The 23,654-nt window shown below is 38.6% G+C and overlaps 1 protein-coding gene across 1 annotated transcript in view; it reads right to left on the bottom strand.

Annotated features, from left to right (window-relative positions):
- vsig10 (V-set and immunoglobulin domain containing 10) overlaps positions 1-23,654 on the bottom strand; it is a 37,094-nt gene that overhangs the window by 11,715 nt on the left and 1,725 nt on the right. Inside the window, exons 3-5 of the mRNA XM_061903120.1 lie at positions 17,851-18,156; positions 5,865-6,146; positions 1,842-2,126 (exon numbers count right to left, since the gene is read on the bottom strand). Of these exons, the coding sequence (XP_061759104.1) occupies positions 1,842-2,126; positions 5,865-6,146; positions 17,851-18,156 (873 nt within the window). The remainder of the gene's footprint in view (positions 1-1,841; positions 2,127-5,864; positions 6,147-17,850; positions 18,157-23,654) is intronic.

Raw genomic sequence — 23,654 nt, 5'->3', positions numbered from 1 at the left:
TTGCAGCCATGACATTCTAAGTTAATTATTATTTGCAAAAAAATAAAGTTTATGAGTTTGAACATCAAATATATCGTCTTTGTAGTGCATTCAACTGAATATGGGTTGAAAAGGATTTGCAAATCATTGTATTCCATTTATATTTACATCTAACACAATTTCCCAACTCATTTGGAAACGGGGTTTGTATGTGAATGAGCTAAATAATATTATATGATATTTTACGGTAATGTGTTAATAATTTCACACATAAGTCGCTCCTGAGTATAAGTCGCACCCCCGCCAAACTATGAAAAAAACTGCGACTTATAATCCGAAAAATACGGTAGTCAGTGTACAGCTTGTGAAGATTTACTAGCAACCGAGCAGGAGTCAACACTCACACACGACTGAGTAGCAAGATATTTGTGTCGCACTGTGCTACTTATAGCGTGCACGAGTACAGCCGGCAACGAGAGAGCGGTGGTTCATTGAGAAGAAACATAAATTCCAACACGTGCTGTGACACAATGAAGCCTTTTCTGCTTGAGAAAGCTTATCAATGCTCGGGGTTCCTCATAAGACGTCACACGAAATACTAAAATAAAGCTAACATGTATCACGCTAGTTACACGGATGACGTCAATTAACAAAACATATGAATCCAAGGTGGGCGCCTGCAAAATTGCCTAAAAAGTCAGCGTGCCAACAATCAACATGCGACAAGTATCAAAATATATGATGAAAAAAAGACAACATGTTAACTGTTAGCATGCTATATTTTTTTCCCCAGCTGATTTTGCAGGTGTACATGATTTTTTTTTTTAGTTAACACGTAAAGTTAGCATTCTTGCATTACCATTTTAGCATGCTAATATTAGCTTTCATAGCAAATTTTATTTTGATACTTGGCAAATGTTAACTGTTAGCATGCTAGCTTTTTTGGGTAATTTTGCAAAATACGCTGCAAAACTAGCTAAAAAAAGATAGCATCCTAAGGTTAGCAGTTAGTAATTATTAAACAATAGCATACTATGTGTCAACTAAGTACTAGCTAAGATGACTGCAGTGTATAGCTGCAAAATGACCTAAAAAGCTAGCACGCTAACAGTTAACATGTGCCAAATATCAAAGTATATGATGAAAAAAAGATAGCATGTTAATGCTAACTGTTAGCATGCTATCTTTTTCCGCTGATTTTGCAGGTATACACCATTCATATGATTTGGTAGTTGACACAAAATGTTAGCATTCTTACGTTACCATTTTAACATGCTAATGTTAGCTTTTTTTTTAGCTGATTTCACTTTGATACTAAGCACATGTTTACTGTTAGCATGCTAGAGTTTTTGGTTAATTTTGCAGGTAACGCTGCAAAATTAGCTAAAAAAGATAGCATGCTAAGGTTAGCAGTTAGAATGCTATCGTTTAATAATTACTGTGTGTCAACTAAGTACCAATTTATATGACAGCGGTGTATAGCTGCTAAATGACCTAAAAAGCTAGCATGCTAACAGTTAACATGTGCAAAGTATCAAAGTATATAATGAAAAAAAGATAGCATGTAGCTATCTTTTTCAGCTGATTTAGCAGGTATACACCATTCATATGATTTGGTAGTGGACACATGTTAGCAAGCTAAAATTACCATTTTAACATGCTAATGTTAGCTTTTTTTTATTTTTATTTAGCTGATAGTTGGTGCATGCTGAGATAGGCTCCAGCAGCCCCCATGACCCCGAAAGGGACAAGCGGTAGAAAATGGATGAAAGGATAGATAGTTGGTGCATGTTAACATTTTTAAAAGAGAGTTAAGAGTTATGGAAAATTTTGATTTTTTTTGTTGTTGTTTTTTTACTCACCTCTCACTGTGAGGTAGACCTCCAGCTCGAACACGGCCAGCGGGTTCTCGCTGCGGCAGAAGTAGACGCCCTCGTCGTCCTTGCTAACGTTGGCGATGGTCAGCCGGTAGGTGGGGCCGTCCACAGACAGGAAATACTTGGCGCCGGCGACGATCACCGCGTGCTCCCGGCCCCGCCTCCAGGTGGTGTTGGCCGGCGGGGCGGACGCGGACTCCGTGCAGGTAAGCGTGACGTTGCTCCCCTCCTGAGCCGAGGCCAGTGGCTCGCCTTCGGGATACGGCGGCTCTGTGACCAAAACACAATCAATCAGTACGGCTTCAAACCAGCCTAACATACACACCTCTTCTACCACTAGGTGGTGCTGTGCCCCATAGGCCTCCGTCTATATTTCTGCCAGTGGGTGCTCGGCGTGTGCGTATTAATGTTGTCTCCATACCAATATTTTGTTAAAAGGGTTTTGGTACTTTTCTAAATAAAAGGGGACCACAAAAAATGTCTTTATTGGCTTTATTTTAACAAACAAATCTTAGGGTACATGAAACATATGTTTATTATTGTCATTTAGTCCTTAAATAAAATAGTGAACATACAAGACAACTTTTAAAAGCCTACTGAAACCCACTACTACCGACCACGCAGTCTGATAGTTTATATATCAATGATGAAATCTTAACATTGCAACACATGCCAATACGGCCGGTTTAGTTTACTAAATTGCAATTTTAAATTTTGCGCGAAGTATGATGACGCGTGCGCGTGACGTCACGGATTGTAGAGGACATTTTGTTCCAGCCCGATCCCAGCTATAAGTCGTCTGCTTTAATCGCATAATTACACAGTACTCTAGACATTTGTGTTGCTGAATCTTTTGCAATTTGTTCAAATAATAATGGAGACGTCAAAGAAGAAAGATGTAGGTGGGAAGCGGTGTATTGCAGCTGCCTTTAGCAACACAAACACAGCCGGTGTTTCCTTGTTTACATTCCCGAAGGTGAAGCTTTACTATGGAACAGAGCGGTCAAGCGTACATGGTTCTCTACCACATGTCAAACGGCAGATTTCGGTGAGGAAATTGTGGTAATAAGTCGGCTCTTACCGTAGACATAAGCGGAGCTTGCGTTGTTCCTCGTGCACCTGTCAATGAGGCAGCTGCGGACTGTCTTGCCTCCTCCGACCGGCCGCACCCAAACATGGTATGCTTCCACCGTGTAAGAGGGGGAACACAAGCTCAGCCCGGCCCGACCGGCTGCCTTCGCTTCGCCTCGTCGAGAAACGTGGCTTCCCTCAGAGACTCTGGCGGTCACCACACCCGTGGCCACACCCCTCCGACTTTCAGGTACGACTATATAATATCACTAAAACACTAGTAACACAATAAGCAGATAAGGGATTTTCCAGAACTATCCTAGTAAATGTGTCTAATAACATCTGAATCGCTCCCACTGTATAGTCTATTTTTTTCCCTAGTCCTTCACTCTCACTTTCCTCATCCACGAATATTTCATCCTCGCTCAAATTAATGGGGAAATTGTCGCTTTCTCGGTCCGAATCGCTCTCGCTGCTGGTGGCCATGATTGTAAACAATGTGAGGAGCTCCACAACCCGTGACATCACGCGCACATGGTCTGCTACTTCCGGTACAGGCAAGGCTTTTTTATTAGCGACCAAAAGTTGCAAACTTTATCGTCGATGTTCTCTACTAAATCCTTTCAGCAAAAATATGGCAATATCGCGAAATGATCAAGTATGACACATAGAATGGACCTGCTATCCCCGTTTGAATAAGAACATCTCATTCCAGTAGGCCTTTAACATGTTCTACTTATACTTCTGTTAAAATATAATCACTTATTATTCTCTTCTTTGATACTTAGTTACATTAGTTTTGGATAATACCACAAATATAGGTATCAATCCGATACTAAGTCGTTACAGGATCATACATTGGTCATATTCATAGTCCTCATGTGTTCCTGAGTTTATAAACATATTATGAATAAAAAAAAAAAAAAACGAAAAATATCGATGTAATTATAGTAGTATCGACTCGATACGCTATTGTGCGTGGTATCATTACAGTGGGTGTCAGGTGTGGATTCACCAATGGCGTTTGTTTACATTGCAGCGCCCCGGAAGAGTTGGTGCTGCAGGGAATTGAGGGTTCCTGGTTCAATCCCCACCTTCTACCATCCTAGTCACGTCCGTTGTGTCCTTGAGCAAGACACTTCACCTTTGCTCCTAATGGGTCCTGGTTAGTTGCCTTGCATGGCAGCTCCCGCCATCAGGGTGTGAATATGTGTGTGAATGGGTGAATGTAGAAATAGTGTCAAAGCGCTTTGAGTTCCTTAAGAAGAGGTAGAAAAGTGCTATACAATTATAACCCATTTGCGGTGCAAATATTCTTACAAAATGTGTTTGTCGTTGTTGTTTAGTGTGTTTTCACTACATGGCACGTTTATGACAGTGTTGTTTAGTGTGGTTTCACTACATGGCACATGTTTGTAACTGTGTTGTTAAGTGTGGTTTCACTATATGGTACAACTTTGACAATGTTTAGTGTGGTTTCACTATATAGCACATGTTTGACAGTGTTGTTTAGTGTGGTTTCACTATATAGCACATGTTTGACAGTGTTGTTTAGTGTGGTTTCAGTATATAGCACAACTTTGACAGTTTTGTTTAGTCTGGTTTCACTATATAGCACAACTTTGACAGTTTTATTTAGTGTGGTTTCACTATATGGCACATGTTTATAACAGTGTTGTTTAGTGTGGTTTCACTATATGGCACATGTTTATGACAGTGTTGTTTAGTGTGGTTTCACTATATGGCACAACTTTGACAGTTTTGTTTAGTGTGGTTTCAGTATATGGCACAACTTTGACATTGTTGTTTAGTGTGGTTTCACTATATGGCAGATGTTTATGACAGTGTTGTTTAGTGTGGTTTCACTATATGGCACAACTTTGACAGTGTTGTTTAGTGTGGTTTCACTATATGGCAGATGTTTATGACAGTGTTGTTTAGTGTGGTTTCACTATATGGCACAACTTTGACAGTGTTGTTTAGTGTGGTTTCACTATATGGCACATGTTTATGACAGTGTTGTTTAGTGTGGTTTCACTATATGGCACATGTTTATGACAGTGTGGTTTAGTGTGGTTTCATTATATGGCACAACTTTTGCCAGTGTTGTTCAGTGTGGTTTCACTATATGGCACAACTTTGACAGTGTTGTTTAGTGTGGTTTCACTATATGGCACAACTTTGACAGTGTTGTTTAGTGTGGCTTCACTATATGGCACATGTTTAGAACTGTGTTGTTTAGTGTGGTTTCACTATATGGTACATATTTATGACAGTGTTGTTTAGTGTGGTTTCACTATATGGCACATGTTTATGAAAGTGTTGTTTAGTGTGGCTTCACTATATGGCAGATGTTTATGACAGTGTTGTTTAGTGTGGTTTCACTATATGGCACATGTTTATGACAGTGTTGTTTAGTGTGGGTGGCTTCACTATATGGCACATGTTTAGAACTGTGTTGTTTAGTGGGGTTTCACTATATGGTACATATTTATGACAGTGTTGTTTAGTGTGGTTTCACTATATGGCAGATGTTTATGACAGTGTTGTTTAGTGTGGTTTCACTATATGGCACATGTTTATGACAGTGTTGGCATTGTTCATACTGCCACCCTTAGACTATGTCATTTTTTTATTATGTAAAACTGACCAAACTCGTCACAAAACTAACAACAACAAAATTGTTATTTCAAAAATTATATGAAAGATTGAAAGTTGCCATCAATCCCACGTGGGTGCTCGGGCCCCGGAGCACCCATTGGCTCCACGCCTATGCCGTGCCTCCCTCTTAGCTGCCTTCTTCTGCCAGATACGGTCATAGAAAGGTTTACCTATCTTGATGTGAGCTAATAGTTACCATAGGGCCAACGATGGTCGTGTAGTCTGCCATATTATAGGATGTAATGCTACTTTAAAAAACAACAACATTTGACTCACTGAGCAAAAAGGAACAGGAGCGTTCCTGGCCAGGAACGAGCGCCAGGTGCTGCGCCAAGCACTTGATGGTCTTCCCACCGAAAAGCAGCGAGCGGTTCAGCGCCACGGTCAGGCCGTCCGTCACCTCGGAGGCGAAGACGCGCCGAGTCCCCTGGTCGCCTTGTTCCTCGGCCCACTGCAGCGTGGGCGCCGGGTACGATCCCTCCCAGCTGCAGCTGAACTGCACCTCTGTGGGGTCCTGGGACTGGACCCAGGTGCACTCAGGGTGCCTGTCTGGAACGTCTGGACCGCATTCAAACAATTTAATAAAAAGTAAAAACAATTTATTTATTTTTTTACACATTTAAAATCATTCTACACCTCCAAAACAACAATTCTGAAAATGTTAAACTTTTTGGTTGTGTTTGTAACGTTTAAGCACCATTTAGGTGACTTTAGAACAAAGTTTCGCAAAAATCTAAATTTTAATAGCAATAACTCAGCTCAAATATTAGTTTTGTTTAATGTTGGCCATTTATCATTTTAAAATGTCAACTTTTATTTGTAAATTTACAAAATACTTAATATTTAAATACTTTCAACTAAGGATGTTCCGAACTGGGCTTTATGCTGCCTATTTTTATATTGATCGTCCACGAGTGAGGTCGACCGATATCAATACCGGTTGCATATAATACTATTTCCAATTTATTTATGGTGAATGCTATTGATATTATTCATACTAGTTCCTTATTTAACTACAGTAGAACCTCCATTTACAAACCCCTCTATATGCGAAATTTTCGATTTACAAATTTTTAGCCCACGCCAAATATGCCCATGATAGGCCTGAAAAAAAAATGCAGAGGTTTTATTTAATAAGTATGTTTAATATTTCTGGCCATTGTAACATACACAGTTAAAGTATGGGAAAATAAAACACTGTACTTTAATCAAGTGATTCTTTGGACGGACCAGTAGATAGAGCCTGCGTACCACTAGTAGTACATGTACGACAGTTTGAGAATCCCTAAAATATAGTATGACAAATAAGTAACATATTTAGAATTCAATTAAAATGGTGTTTTTGGATCAAAACAGTCAATAGTACACTAACTAATGAGCAAAAACTACCATCTACCCCAGTGGTTCTCAACCTTCCGAACATTTTTTTAATTCAAGTACCCCCTAATCAGAGCAAATCATTTTGGGTTGAAAAAAAGTGATATAAAAGTAAAATACAGCATATGTCATCAGTTTCTGATTTATTAAATTGTATAACAGTGCAAAATATTGCTCATTTTTAGTGGTCTTTCGTGTACTATTTGGAAAAAAAGATATAAAAATAACTAAAAACTTGTTAAAAAATAAACAAGTGATTCAATTATGAATAAAGATTTCTACACCTAGAAGTAATCATCAATTTAAAGTTCCCTATTTGGGGATTGTAATAGAGATCCATCTGGATTCATGAACTTAATTCTAAACATTTCTTCACAAAAAAAGAAATCTTTAACATCAATATTCATGGAACATGTCCATTGCTATTTTTAGAATATTTAAAAAAAAATATCACGTACCCTTGGCATACCTTCAAGTACACCCAGGGGTACGCGTACCCCCATTTGAGAACCACTGATCTACCCATCTAAATATTTAGTTTTTTCTTCTATGTCCAAGGAAATTATATTTCCTGATTTTATTTATTACATTTAACAAAAAGCATACATACATATATATAAATATATATATATACACACACATATATATAGATACACACACATATACATTTTATATATATATATATATATATATATATATATATATATATATATATATATATATATATATATATATATATATATACAATCAAATGGTTTAACAACATCCAAGACAAACAACAACACAACTTTATCTCCTTCGACATCGAAGAATTTTACCCTTCCATCACGCAAGACCTACTGACCCAAGCACTAAACTTCGCCTCGGACTACGACTCAATCACAGGCAACGAAAGAAACATCATCATCCACGCAAAGAACTCCATACTCATCCACAACAGTACACCATGGCAAAAAAAGAACAATTCAACATTTGTCGTTACTATGGGGAGTTTTGACGGAGCAGAAACGTGTGAACTCGTTGGGAGTTTCCTCATCTCCCAGCTTGCTAGCCTCAACCTGAACCTTGGTATTTACCGTGATGACGGACTGGCAGTGTGCCGCGCCTCGCCAAGGAGCAGCGAGAACACCAAGAAGCGCATATGCCAAATCTTCAAAGAAAACGGCCAACGGATCACGATTGAAGCCAACAAGCAAACCGTCAACTTCCTTGACGTCACTTTCAACCTGAGAAAAAACAGCTACCGACCATTCACGAAACCCAACACAACACTCCTATACGTGCACCATGACAGCAACCACCCACCCACCACCACGAGAAGAATACCTACCGGAATTAATAAAAGGCTATCGATGCTGTCATTTACCAAAGCTGAATTCGACCAAGCAATCCCCCCGTACCAGAAAGCACTTGATGAAAGCGGATACAACTTCACCCTCACCTATGAACCCACGCCAGGAAACCAACCAAAAAAGAGCAGAAGACGAAACAACATCAACTGGTACAATTCGCCATTCAGCAAAAACGTCTCAACCAATATCGGCCACAAATTCCTCACTCTGATCGACAAACACTTCCCCAAAGGCAACACCCTAAGAAAAATATTCAACAAGAACAACATTAAATTGAGCTACAGCTGTATGAATAACATACAACAAATCATTTCAAACCACAACAAAGCAATTGCAAAAGGACTGCCCACCCCCAGACTAAACGACTCTGAAACCAATAAGGAAGGTAACTGTCGCAAGAAACCTGATTGCCCTCTCAACGGAGGGTGCTTACTGACATCAGTCGTTTACCAAGCAAAGGTAACACACAAGGACATTAACACATCCGACACGTACGTAGGATTAACCGAAGGAGCGTTCAAAACAAGATGGAATAATCACAACGCCTCCTTTAGAAACCAGACTTTGCGGAATTCTACAGAACTCAGCAAACACATTTGGAACCTCAAAGACAATAATGTTGAATATTCAATAACATGGCAAATTCTTGCATCCAGCACACCTTACAACAGTGGTAATAAAAGATGCAACCTATGCTTAAAAGAGAAACTGTTTATTATATATCATCCAGATCTATCATCCCTCAACAAGCGCAGTGAAATCATTTCAACATGCCGCCACAGACGGAAACACCTCCTAGGTAACACAAGAGCCAATCACCACACCCTACGCCTGCCTGTACCCACCCACTCTGTGCCCTATATAAACCATTGTATGTGAATGCTTCCATTAAAATCTCCTGATGATTGAGGGAACCCCTCATGAAACAGTTCTGTAGAGATGAAGTAGTCTTGTGATTTTTCCGACACCTACATATTGCGCTCTACCGCGGTATCGAGCACTATTCTCTGGATAATCCAATCAAGACATATGCATACATACATACATACATACATACATATATATATATATATATATATATATATATATATATATATATATATATATATATATATATATATATATATATATATATATATATATATATACATACATATATATATATATATACATACATATATATATATATATATATATATTAGGGGTGGGCAAATTAATGCGTTAATTATGAGTTAACTCATCAATCTATTAACGCCGACAATTATTTTATCGCACATTTGCGTATGTTGTTTACATGCTTTTATTTTGTTAACGCCTTTTCTTAACAAGATGACGTCGCCCGGCGTCGAGGGGCTCTTGGTAAAGATGGAACATTTGGCAAAAATACCGGACAATTCTGCAAATTTCATGGCTGGCTTACAGCGTGGCCACTCCGGGATCACTTACGACCGCCAGACAATTCTGAATGTGGATAAATCGGGCCGTTTTGGACTGAATGACGCGTGCTTGCTAGACCGGCTAGCTAGCATGGGAATACTTTGCCAGCTACATCCAGCGGCCTGTTAAGCAGCGGAGTATATGTGTTGTCTGTCTATTTATCAATAATGCAGACGAGGCGTGTTGGCTGAGTTCTTAACGTTTGCTTTCAGAGCGTGCATATCACAACATACAAGATGCCGTCATGGCGACACAACCTATACCGGGCTACCGCGCATGCTCGTCACTCCTGTTGCATGCTGGGTAGGGTAGTTCTTTTATTCCCTAGCTCATAACATCACAATATAGTACCATGTATATGACGCGTTCAGTTTATCAAAGCACCAAGCAAACAATCGGAAAATTCCCATCATATCAATTCCTAGATATGGTCATAATTATTTTAAATGCACTACGCAGAATAAACACAACATTATTAATATTGCTACTACGGATAATTTGATCAAAAATTCCCTAAAACAGCCCACTACCTATAATATAAGTTTTTTAATCATAAAATCCCTGATAAAAAAAATGTTTCTGCTGTTACCTCAGAAATTGCCTGTTCAGATGTTATGATTGTGGCTCAGAGATTTGTATGTAGATTATATTTATTTTCCATAACAAACAGGATAACTTAAATACCCGGGCAGTGGTAGTAATAAGCTTAAATGTTTGTATTTACATTTTTTGAGTTGATTTTCATAAAATATGCTATTTAACTGCTACTGTTTAACAAGGACTGATTTAAATTGTGTTTGCACAACAAATGTTTTGGCGCTTTTGTTCGTGTGGGAGAATATTCCAATAAAGGTGCACTACACACTACTTTTGAATTCATTATTGGGCTTTGCGTATATAATGCAGTTAATCGTGATTAATCAGAGAAATAGTGCGATTAACTTCGCTTAAAATTTTTAATCGTTGCCCAGCCCTAATATATATATATATATATATATATATATATATATATATATATATATATATATATATATATATAACATCTACCTAATCATTTTAGCATGGTTCCACATCACCAATTTATGGATAGTATACTGGCTGCAATTGTTCTCATATGATCCTCTCTCTAAAACAGAGATGTTTTTTTTACCAAGTACCACCTAAAAAAAAAAACGTTTCTCTCCAAGTACCACCATAATGACCAACATTAAAATACAGTAGCGTAGTAGGCCTAAATATTCAATAAAAACAAGGCGGTGTTTTATTTTTAAGCAAATATACTTCATATGTTTTGCCACTATAACATTCCACTGCAAAAAGTCTGTTCTAAAACAAGAAAAAATTAAACAAAAATTAGGGGTATTTAGTTTGAACTAAGCAAAACAAGAAAATCCGGCTTGTCAAGACTTTCCAAAACAAGTAAAATTAGCTAACCTCAATGAACCCAAAGATAACTTAAAATAAGTATATTCTCACTAATAAGTGCACTTTTCTTGGTAGAAAAAAAATTAAACCGTTTTGCTTAATATGTTGAAAAATATTCTTAAATTAAGTAAATACTAGTGCCATTCATTATCTTGACATAACGATACGCGCTTGGCATCATGATTTTTTTTTTCATGGTTGAAGTACGAAATTGTTACTTCAAAAAAGCAGTTTTATACTTGTGAGTGTTGATGACACAGCTTTGCAACAGTTGATATTCTGGTTTCAAGCATGTTTTAATCAATATAGGTCATCAAATCTCAGCAACAAGCTGTAATATCTTACTGAGATCATTGAGGACCAAAACCCTTAAAACAAGTAAAACACTAACATAAAATCTGCTTAGTGAGAAGAATTATCTTGCAGACAGAAAATAAGCAAATATCACCCTTAATTGAGATATTTCATCTTACTTAGATTTCACTTCTTGCAGTGCACAATTTGAACAGTCGGGTTGCAACTAACGATTATTCTGATTGCCAACGACTATCTTAATTAGTCGACTAGTCAGATTATAAGCGTACACATATTTAATGGCTCTAATTTTTTCCATTGAGTTGTAAATGTAGCTTGAGTTATTTTAGACGTGCTTACAAACAACAAAAATAATAAATTAATTCATAAATATGTATTTATACTGTAACTGTGCTGTTCATTCAGCGGTTACATAAATTAAAATGACAAATAAAATGATGTCCATTTAAAAGAAAAGGTAGGTGCTAAAACAAACCTTATTAAAAAAAAAAATAAAATAAAAAAGTTAAGATAGCAGCAGTAAAAACAAACAAAGCGACAAATCTAACTTCCTCAAAAAGAAAAGAAAAATGGTGATGTTTAAAAAGCTGCACACTGGTAAATTTACTTTTGATTAACTCTTGGCAGTTTTAGCACTCTAATACACTCAATGTGTGGAATTGATTGTATGTTTAATCTTATCATATCCAGGTCTGTTTTTGTTAGTGTCTGTGTGGGTCGCGTTTGTTATTGTGTCTTTTTGTTTGTATGGCATTGCAAATCGACGTTGCTTTAAAAAGTACTTGAACTGATGTAGACAAAGTTCAGCTTGCGGACTTTGGCTTAAAAATGATACAAATCCCATTTCCATTTGAGTTGGGAAATTGTGTTAGATGTATATATAAACGGAATAAAATGATTTGCAAATCCTTTTCAAGCCATATTCAATTGAATGCACTACAAAGACAACATATTTGATGTTCAAACTCATAAACTCTTATTTTTTTTTTCAAATAATAATTAACTTAGAATTTCATGGCTGCAACACGTGCCAAAGTAGTTGGGAAAGGGCATGTTCACCACTGTGTTACATCACCTTTTCTTTCAACAACACTCAACAAACGTTTGGGAACTGAGGAAACTAATTGTTGAAGCTTTGAAAGGGGAATTCTTTCTCATTCTTGTTTTATGTAGAGCTTCAGTCGTTCAACAGTCCGGGGTCTCCGCTGTCGTATTTCACGCTTCATAATGCGCCACACATTTTCGATGGGAGACAGGTCTGGACTTCAGGCGGGCAAGGAAAGTACCCGCACTCTTTTTTTACGAAGCCACGCTGTTGTAACACATGCTGAATGTGGCTTGGCATTGTCTTGCTGAAATAAGCAGGGGCGTCCATGAAAAAGACGGGGCTTGGATGGCAGCATGTTGTTCCAAAACCTGTATGTACCTTTCAGCATTAATGGTGCCTTCAAAGATGTGTAAGTTACCCATCCCTTGGGCAGTAAAGCACCCCCATACCATCACAGATGCTGGCTTTTGAACTTTGCGTCCATAACAGTCTGGAAGGTTTGCTTCCCCTTTGGTTCGGATGACACGATGTTGAATATTTCCACAAACAATTTGAAATGTGGACTCGTCAGACCACAGAGCACTTTTCCACTTTCCATCAGTCCATCTTAGATGATCTCGGGCCCAAAGAAGCCGACAGCGTTTCTGGATGTTGTTGATAAATGGCTTTTGCTTTGCATAGTAGAGCTTTAACTTGCACTTACAGATGTAGCGACCAACTGTATTTAGTAACAGTGGTTTTCTGAAGTATTCCTGAGCCCATGTGGTGATATCCTCTAGAGATTGATGTCGGTTTTTAATACAGTGCCACCTGAGAGATCGAAGGTAACGGTAATTCAATGTTGGTTTCCGGCCATGCCGCTTACATGGAATGATTCCTCCAGATTCTCTGAACCTTTTGATGATATTATGGACCGTAGATGTTGAAATCCCTAAATTTCTAGCAATTTCACTTTGAGAAACGTTCTTAAACTGTTTGACTATTTGCTCACGCAGTTGTGAACAAAGGGGTGTACCTCGCCCCATCCTTTCTTGTGAAAGACTGAGCATTTTTTGGGAAGCTGTTTTTATACCCAATCATGGCACCCACCTGTTCCCAATTAGCCTGCACACCCGTGGGATGTTCCAAATAAGTGTTTTATGAGCATTCCTCAACTTTATCAGTATTTGTTGCCACCTTTCCCAACTTCTTTGTCACGTGTTGCTGGCATCAAATTCTAAAGTTAATGATTTTTTTACAAAAAAACAACAACAAAAGTTTATTAGTTTGAACATCAAATATGTTGTCTTTGTAGCATATTCATCTGAATATGGGTTGAAAATGATTTGCAAATCATTGTATTTTGTTCACAATTTCCCAACTCATATGGAAACGGGGTTTGTAGATATTGTTCACACTTCGTCTCACGCATATGTTAGGTAGGTATGAGCTAAAACTGCGACCCGAGGTTCAGACGTCCGACATCATGCCTCCACTTTAAAGTAGCAGTAGAGTGGAAAAACAAGTTGACTTTATCTGATTTTTTTGTGTTTCATTGTATCTATTAAACCATATCCAATGTTATTTACAATCCACAAAGAATGTCGAAACACTGTTTAAATATCACAAAATGCCACAAATTCAGTCGGCGATTTGGAATAATCCGCTCCAAATATCCTTGGCTATTTTCAGAGATTGACGTCACCGTAGTAATGCTTCTGCACTCTGACCATATCAGATCAGTCATACTGGAAATGTGCAAAAATTGGAAGGAGATTTGGTGTTTATTATTCACAATCCTTATGTAAGACAAGAAGACATATGCTAGGCTTTTTTTATGCATTTGAAAATGTAAATAATTTGTAATACTTGAGTCAACAGATGGAGGGTCCTATTATACCCTGAAACTGCCAACAATACCCCATTTACATCATAACCTGAAAATTACCCAAATATGAGTGATATTGTTATTATAAGTGCCTACGCAGATGGACTATTTTAGCGGCACATTGATAGCATTGAGCTAATGCTAGCTTACGCTTCTATTGTTGACACACGCTTCTGCTTCGTCTTAAACTTGTTAAAAGTAAATTGTAGATTATAATTCATGCATCTCTCACCTGCTAGTAGACAACTGTGCCATGGACCGACAGGTTGGTCAACTTTGACGTCCCCCGAGATGGTAAAATAGACCACATAAGACGCTTTTAACCTTTGAATTTTTATCCAAACGGAATTATGTGACGGTCCCGTCAGTCGGCATCTTAGCGAGAGTGGAAATTGTACACAAAGTGTTTGTTTTATTCTGGTTTATTAGGGTGAGTTTGTATGTTTTAGAACCTAGCAATGCTTCTGATTAGAGATGTCCAATAATATCGGACTGCCGACATTACCAGCCGATAAATGCTTTAAAATGTAATATCGAAAATTATTGGTATCGTTTTCAAAAAGTAAAATTTATGACTTAAAGGCACTGCCTTTGCTTGTCGGCCCAATCACATAATATCTACAGTGCGGCTTTTCACTCACACAAGTGAATGCAAAGCATACTTGGTCAACAGCCATACAGGTCACACTGAGGGTGGCCGTATAAACAATTTTAACACTGTTACAAATATGCACCACACTGTGAACCCACACCAAACAAGAATGACAAACACATTTCGGGAGAACATCCGCACCGTAACACATCATAAACAACAGAACAAACACCCAGAGCCCCTTGCAGCACTAACTCTTCCTGGACGCTACAATATACACCGCCCGCTACCCCTTACCCCCTCCCACCTCAACCCCGCCCTCCTCAACCTCCTCATGCTCTCTCAGAGAGAGCATGTCCAAAATTCAAAGCGGCTGTTTTGAGGCATGTTAAAAAAAAATGCACTTTGTGACTACAATAATAAATATGGCAGTGCCATGTAGGCATTTTTTTACATAACTTGAGTTGATTTATTTTGGAAAACATCGTTACATTGTTTAATGCATCCAGCGGGGCATCACAACAAAATAAAGCATAATAATGTGTTGATTCCATGACTGTATAAATCGGTATCGGTTGATACCAAAATCGGTAATTAAGAGTTGGACAATATCGGAATATCGGATATCAGCAAAAAAGCCATTATCTGACTTCTCTACTGCTGATGCTAATGTTTTAAATAAACTGCATCCATCACTCGGCTTTTAAAACCTTTGCTCGTCCTCTTTGTGTTCGGGCTCAAAAATCTAAGGTTCTGTATCAAGATTTTCCCAACGTAATCGTTGTCTGCTATCACAAAGTCTGTTTGATTAGCATTGTTGTTGATGGGGAGGATCTTTGGTTTCTAAACGCTACGTTACGGATCGCGTAACCAAAAATGGCTCGGGAATCTGTGAGATTGATACTATTTTGATCATATCTATTTACTCGCAAAGTTTGGAAGTCTTTTGGTGTCATAAATCAGACAAAAATTATAATAGCGTCAATATGGAGGCAACTTGTTTTTCCGCCCTACTGCTACGTTGTACTGCCATAAAAACCAAGGTCCGCTTTGCAAAACGAGCAAGGTATTCATGTTTTTTAACAAAAAGAGGAGGATCTGTTCTCACACTTTAAATGTTTTCACCAGTTTGTGTCAGAACGTGACATAAAAACACGAGTGGTGACGTCACGACTCCTGTCGACAAATTTTAGTGTGGACGTTTCGTTGAGTAGTAACACTGTGTTTGCATATAGGAATGTGAAACGATGTACTTCAATTAAGTTGTTTTTTTGGCGTACCACTAGATGGAGACCGCGTACCACTAGTGGTACGAGTACCACAGTTTAGGAATCCCTGCTCTAGACTCTTATTATTTTACCATTTAATGTCCTGTAAATAACTGCTTATTTTCTTCATTTTCCCTTCCTAACTTTTACTCAACTCTTATTTCCTGTGTTGTTTAAGGCTCTCGGCGTGTGACATGTTTGTTATCCCTTCTTCCAGTGATAATGCTACTTAAGACACAGAGAAATACCGTTTTTAATTTCCGTAATGGAGGTGATTATTATTAGCATTTGGGAGCGGCTCCACACTGTTTATAGAGACACATAATTAGCTGCGAGCTTGTCAGCCGGGGGGTTAAAAATAAACATTGCGTCAGCCAATAGGAATCAGCATATGCGTTAGATGTTAAAGGCCTACTGGAACCCACTACTACCAACCACGGAGTCTGATAGTTTATATATCAATGATGAAATCTTAACATTGCAACACATGTTGATACGGCCGGTTTAGTTTACTAAATTGCAATTTTAAATTTCGCGCGGAAGTATCATGCTTAAACGTCACGGTATGATGACGCGTGCACGTAACGTCACGCATTGTAGAGGACATTTTGTTCCACCACTGTTCACAGCTATAAGTCATCTCTTTTCATCGCATAATTCCATAGTATTTTGGGCTTCTGTGTTGCTGAATCTTTTGCAATTTGTTCAGTGAATAATGGAGACGTCAAAGAAGAAAGCTGTAGGTGGGAAGCGGTGTATTGCGGCCGACTTTAGCAACACAAACACAGCCGGTGTTTCATTGTTTACATTCCCAAAAGATGACGGTGAAGCTTTACTATGGAACAGAACGGTTGGATTGGACCACACACACAAAGTACAGCGTATTATGCAGCGATCATTTCGAAAGATCGTGTTTCAAAGAGGGTCCCTTGCAAAGAGCAGAAATGGGCACCGCCACCCCCCCTCGACTGGTGCTGAAGAAAGGTGCGGGGCCGACCTTCAGGTTGTACAGGTACGACCATATAATCTCACTAAAACACAAGTAACACAATAAGCAGATAAGGGATTTTACAGAATTATCCTACTAAATTTGTCTAATAACATCTGAATCGCTCCCACAGCCCTCTGGTCTTTTTTTTTTCTTTCTAGTCCTTCACTCTCACTTTTCTCATCCCCGAATCTTCCACCCTCACTCAAATTAATGGGGAAATCGTCGCTTTCTCGGTCCGAATCACTCTTGCTGCTGGTGGCCATGATTGTAAACAATGTTCAGATGTGAGGAGCTCCACAACCCGTGACGTCACGCGCATATCGTCTGCTACTTCCGGTACAGGCAAGGCTTTTTTATTAGCGACCAAAAGTTGCAAACTTTATCGTCGATGTTCTCTACTAAATCCTTTCAGCAAAAATATGGCAATATCCCGACATGATTAAGTATGACACATAGAATGGACCTGCTATCCCCATTTAAGTGAGAAAATCTCATTTCAATAGGCCTTTAAAAAAACCATAATGGCGATCACATACAAACATACACAAACAAAAATTGGCTTTCAACACTAAAGAAGTTCTTCTACTTACAGTAAACCAGCAGCTGGGCGCTCCTGTTGGCAGCGTGGTGGCTGACGGTGTTGTTGGCCAAGCAGCTGTAGACCCCCTGAGCGGCGGGCTGCACGTCCTTCATCCTGAAGTCCAGCCAGGGAGCCTGGGCTGACGCCAACAAGTGGTTGTCCTCCGCCGCCCCTCTGAAGCTCCAATTCAGCTGCTGGGACGGGTAAGAATTGGCGACGCAGTGGAAGGAGACGGTGGAGCCGCGGTAGGTGACCAGCGTCCCGTTGGACAGGACGGTGGCGGGGTTGATGGACACGGACAGGTTTGCTGGACCGCCTGGAGGAAGACGCCATCATTTTCTTTTGTGATGTCAGTATATTTAAAAAAAATATATTTTTTGAATATATTGTATATACAGTCACGATCAAAAGTTTACATACACTTGTAAGGAACATAATGTCATGGCTGTCTGCAGTTTCCAATAATTTCTACAACTCTTATTTTATGTGATAAAGTGATTGGAGCACATACTTATTGGTCACAAAAAACATTCATGAAGTTTGCTTCTTTTATTAATTTATTATGGGTTTACTGAAAATGTGCTGGGTCAAAAGTATACATACAGCAATGTTAATATTTGCTTACAAGTGTCACTGCAATAAGGTGCATTTGGTAGCCATGGATATTGTGGCCACACAGCTCACTTTTTGTTTCATCTGACCACAGAACTTTCCTCCAGAAGGTCTTATCTTTGTCCATATCATGTCAGATGAAACAAAAATTGAGCTGTTTGGCCACAATACCCAGCAATATGTTTGGTGGAGAAAAGGTGAGGCCTTTTAAGGCCTACTGAAATGAGATTTTCTTATTTAAACGGAGATAGCAGGTCCATTCTATGTGTCATACTTGATCATTTCGTGATATTGCCATATTTTTTGCTGAAAGGATTTAGTAGAGAACATCCACAATACAGTTCGCAACTTCTGGTCACTAGTAAAAAGCCTTGCCTTTACCATAAGTAGCAGACAATGTGTGCGTGACGTCACGGGTTGTGGAGCTCCTAACATCCTCACATTGTTTATAATCATAGCCACCAGCAGCAAGAGCTATTCGGACCGAGAAAGCGACAATTTTCCCATTAATTTGAGCGAGGAAGAAAGAACAAATTGCAAAAGAATCAGCAACACACATATCCAAATTACTGTGTAATTATGAGATGAAAAGAGACGACTTTTAGCCGTGTGTGATGCTGGGCTAATATGTCCGCTACAACCCGAGACGTCACAAACACGCGTCATCATACACGTCATCATTCCGTGACGTTTTCAAGAAGAAACTCCGCGGGAAATTTTAAATTGTAATTTAGTAAACTAAAAAGGCCGTATTGGCATATGTTGCAATGTTAATATTTCATCATTGATATATAAACTATCAGACTGCGTGGTCGGTTGTAGTGGGTTTCAGTAGGCCTTTAATCCCAGGATCACCATGACTGCCGTCAAGTATGGTGGTGGTAGTATTATGCTCTGGGCCTGTTTTGCTGCCAATGGAACTGGTGCTTTACAGAGAGTAAATGGGACAATGAAAAACCTCCAAATTCTTCAGGACAAGCTAAAATCATCAACCCGAATGTAGGGTCTTGGGCGCAGTTTAGTGTTTCAACAGAACAATGACCCCAAACACACTTCAGAAGTCGTAAAGGAATGGCTAAATTCGACTAGACTCTCACGATATTATGCTAGATCCACTTGACGCCCAGGGGTAGGGGGTCCCCACATCAGCGGTCCCCTCCAAGGTTTCTTATTGTCATCCCATTGGGTTTAGTTTTTTCTTGCCCTGATGGGGGATCTGAGCCGAGGATGTCGTTGTGGCTTGTGCAGCCCTTTGAGACACTTGTGATTTAGGACTATATAAGTAAACATTGATTGATAAATCAGGCTAGAATGAAGGTTTTAGAATGCCCTTACCTAAGTCCCGACTTAAACGTGTGGACAATGCTGAAGAAACAAGTCCATGTCAGAAAACTAACTCATTTAGCTGAACTGCACCAATTTTGTGAAGAGGAGTGGTCAAAAATTCAAGCAGAAGCTTGTGGATGGCTACCAAAAGCGCCTTATTGCAATGAAACTTGCCAAGGGACATGTAGGCAAATATTAACATTGCTGTATGTATACTTTTGACCCAGCACATTTGCTCACATTTTCAGAAGAGCCATAATAAATTCATAAAAGAACCAAACTTCATGAATGTTTTTTGTGACCAACAAGTATGTGCTCCGATCACTCCATCCACTTTCTGTTGCTTATTCCATTTGGGGTCGCTGGAGCCTATCTCAGCTACAAATCGGACGGAAGGCGATGTACACCCTGGACAAGTTGCCACCTCATCACAGGGCCAACAGATAGACAGACAACATTCACGCTCACATTCACACACTAAGGACCATTTAGTGAAGTGAATTATATTTATTTAGCGCTTTTCTCTAGTGACAAAACGCTTTACATAGTGAAACCCAATATCTAAGTTACATTTAAACCAGTGTGGGTGGCACTAGGAGCAGGTGGGCAAAGTGTCTTGCCCAAGGACACAACGGCAGTGACTAGGATGGCGGAAGCGGGGATGGAACCTGGAACTCTCAAGTTGCTGACACGGCCGCTCTACCAACTGAGCTATACCGCCCCAATGTGTTGCCCATCAGCCTACCCCCAGATGCATGTCTTTGGAGGTGGGAGGAAGCCGGAGTACCCGGAGGGAACCCACGCAGTCACAGGGAGAACATGCAAATTCCACACAGAAAGATCCCGAGCGCAGGATCGAACCCAGGACCTTCGTATTGTGAGGCAGACACACTAACCCCTTTATCACCGTGTTGACCCTGCAATCACTCCATCACAGGGGTCACCAACCTTTTTAAAACCAAGAGCTACTTCTTGGGTACTGATTAATGCGAAGGGTTACCAGTTTGATACACACTTAAATAAATTGCCAGAAATAGCCAATTTGCTCAATTTACCTTTAATAAATAAATCTGTATATGTAAAAAAAAATGGGTATTTCTGTCTGTCATTCCGTTGTACATTTTTTTCCTTTTACGGAAGGTTTTTTGTGGAGAATAAATGCTGAAAAAAAACACATAATTGAACGGTTTAAAAGAAGAGAAAACACGAAAAAAATGAACATTTTATTTTGAAACATATTTTATTTTGAAACATATTTTATCTTCAATTTCGAGTCTTTAAAATTCAAAAATCAACCGAAAAAAAATTAAGAGAAAAACTAGCTAATTCAAATCTTTTTGAAAAAATTAAATAAAGAATTTATGGCACATTATTAGTATTTTTCCCTGATTAAGATTAATTTTAGAATTTTGATGACATGATTGATAAGATTTACCATGAATTGATTAATGTGGACCCTGACTTAAACAAGTTGAAAAACGTATTCGGGTGTTACCATTTAGTGGTCAATTGTACGGAATATGTACTGTACTGTCCAATCTACTAATAAAAGTATCAATCAATCAAAATGTTTTAAATAGGTTAAAATCCAATTTCGACTTTAAGAATTTATGGAACATCATTAGTAATTTTTCCTCATTAACATTAATTTTACAATTTTGATTACATGTTTTAAATAGGTTAAAATACAATCTGCACTTTGTTATAATATATAACAAATTGGACCAAGCTATATTTCTAACAAAGACAAATCATTATTTCTTCTAGATTTTCCACAACAAAAATTTTAAAAGAAATTCAGAAGACTTTGAAATAAGATTTAAATTTGATTCTACAGATTTTCTGGATTTGCCAGAATATATATTTTTTAATTTTAATCATAATGAGTTTGAAGAAATATTTCACAATAATTTTTTGTCGAAAAAACAGAGGCTAAAATGAAGAATTCAATTAAAATGTATTTGTTATTCTTTACAATAAAAAAAATCAATTTACTTGAACATTGATTTAAATTGTCAGGAAAGAAGAGGAAGGAATTTAAAAGGTAAAAAGGTATATGTGTTTAAAAATCATAAAATCATGTTTAAAGGTTGTATTTTTTCTCTAAAAATGTATTTCTGAAAGTTAGAAGAAGCAAAGTAAAAAAATAAATGAATGTATTTAAACAAGTGAAGACCAATTCTTCAAAATATTTTCTTGGATTTTCAAATTCTATTTGAGTTTTGTCTCTCTTAGAATTAAAAATGTCGAGCAAAGCGAGACCAGCTTGTTAGTAAATAAATAAAATGTAAAACATAGAGGCAGCTCACTGGTAAGTGCTGCTATTTGAGCTATTTTTAGAACAGGCCAGCAGGCAACTCATCTGGTCCTTACGGTGATACCTGGTGCCTGCGGGCACCGCGTTGGTGACCCCTGTTTTATCACAAAAGAATAAGCATTGTAGAAATGATACGAAAATCAAAACACCCATGACATTATGGTCTTTACAAGTGTATGTAAACTTTTGATCGTGGCGAAATACAATAAATAAAACATAATAATATTATTCCCGCAAAAATTTTACACTTAAATCCTTGATTGTATTTAGTATAATAACGTAAATTAAAGGCCTACTGAAACCCACTACTACCGGCCACGCAGTCTGATAGTTTATATATCAATGATGAAATATTAACATTGCAACACATGCCAATACGGCCTTTTTAGTTTACTAAATTGCAATTTTAAATTTCCCGCGAAGTATCCTGTTGAAAACGTCGCGGACGTCACCGGTGGTAGTGGACATGTTCTCCCAGCACCGATTACGGCTAAAAGTAGTCTGTTTTTATCGCATAATTACACAGTATTTTGGACATCTGTGTTGCTGAATCTTTTGCAAATTGATCAAATAATAATGGAGACTACAAAGAAGAAAGATGTTGGTGGAAAGCGGTGTATTGCGGACACCTTTAGCAACACAAACACAGCCGGTGTTTCTTTGTTTGTTGTGAAGCTTTAATATGGAACGGAGCGGTCAAGCGAACATGGTTCTCCACCACATGTCAACCGGCAGGTTTGGGTGAGAAAATTGTGGTAATAAGTCGGCTCTTACCGTGAACATGAGCGGAGCTTGTGTCGTTCCTCCTGCAGCTGTCAAAGAGGCAGCTGCGACTTTCTTGGCTCCTCCGTGACTTCCCACAGAGACACTGGCGGTCACCACACCCCTCCGACTTTCAGGTATGACTATATAATCTCACTAAAACACTAGTAACACAATAAGCAGATAAGGGATTTTCCAGAATTATCCTAGTAAATGTGTCTAATAACATCTGAATCGCTCCCACTGCCCTTGTCTTTTTTTTCTTCTAGTCCTTCACTCTCACTATCCTCATCCACGAATCTTTCATCCTCGCTCAAATTAATGGGGAAATCGTCGCTTTCTCGGTCCGAATCGCTCTAGCTGCTGGTGGCTATGATTGTAAACAATGTTCAGATGTGAGGAGCTCCACAACCCGTGACGTCACGCGCACATTGTCTGCTACTTCCGGTACAGGCAAGGCTTTTTTATTAGCGACCAAAAGTTGCGAACTTTATTGTCGATGTTCTCTACTAAATCCTTTCAGCAAAAATATGGCAATATCGCGAAATGATCAAGTATGACACATATAATGGAACTGCTATCCCCGTTTAAATAAGAAAATCTCATTTCAGTAGACCTTTCAAGGCCTACTGAAACCCACTACTACCCACCCCGCAGTCTGATAGTTTCTATATCAATGATGAAATATTAACATTGCAACACATGCCAATACGGCCTTTTTAGTTTACTAAATTGCAATTTTAAATTTCCCGGGACTTTTTTCTTGAAAACGTCGCATAATGACGACGTGTACGCGT

The sequence above is a fragment of the Nerophis ophidion genome, linkage group LG01, assembly GCF_033978795.1.
Source record: "Nerophis ophidion isolate RoL-2023_Sa linkage group LG01, RoL_Noph_v1.0, whole genome shotgun sequence".
Taxonomy (NCBI): Eukaryota; Metazoa; Chordata; class Actinopteri; order Syngnathiformes; family Syngnathidae; genus Nerophis; species Nerophis ophidion.
The sequence above is the reverse complement of the archived record's forward strand: the minus strand, read 5'-3'. Positions and strand labels throughout refer to the sequence as shown.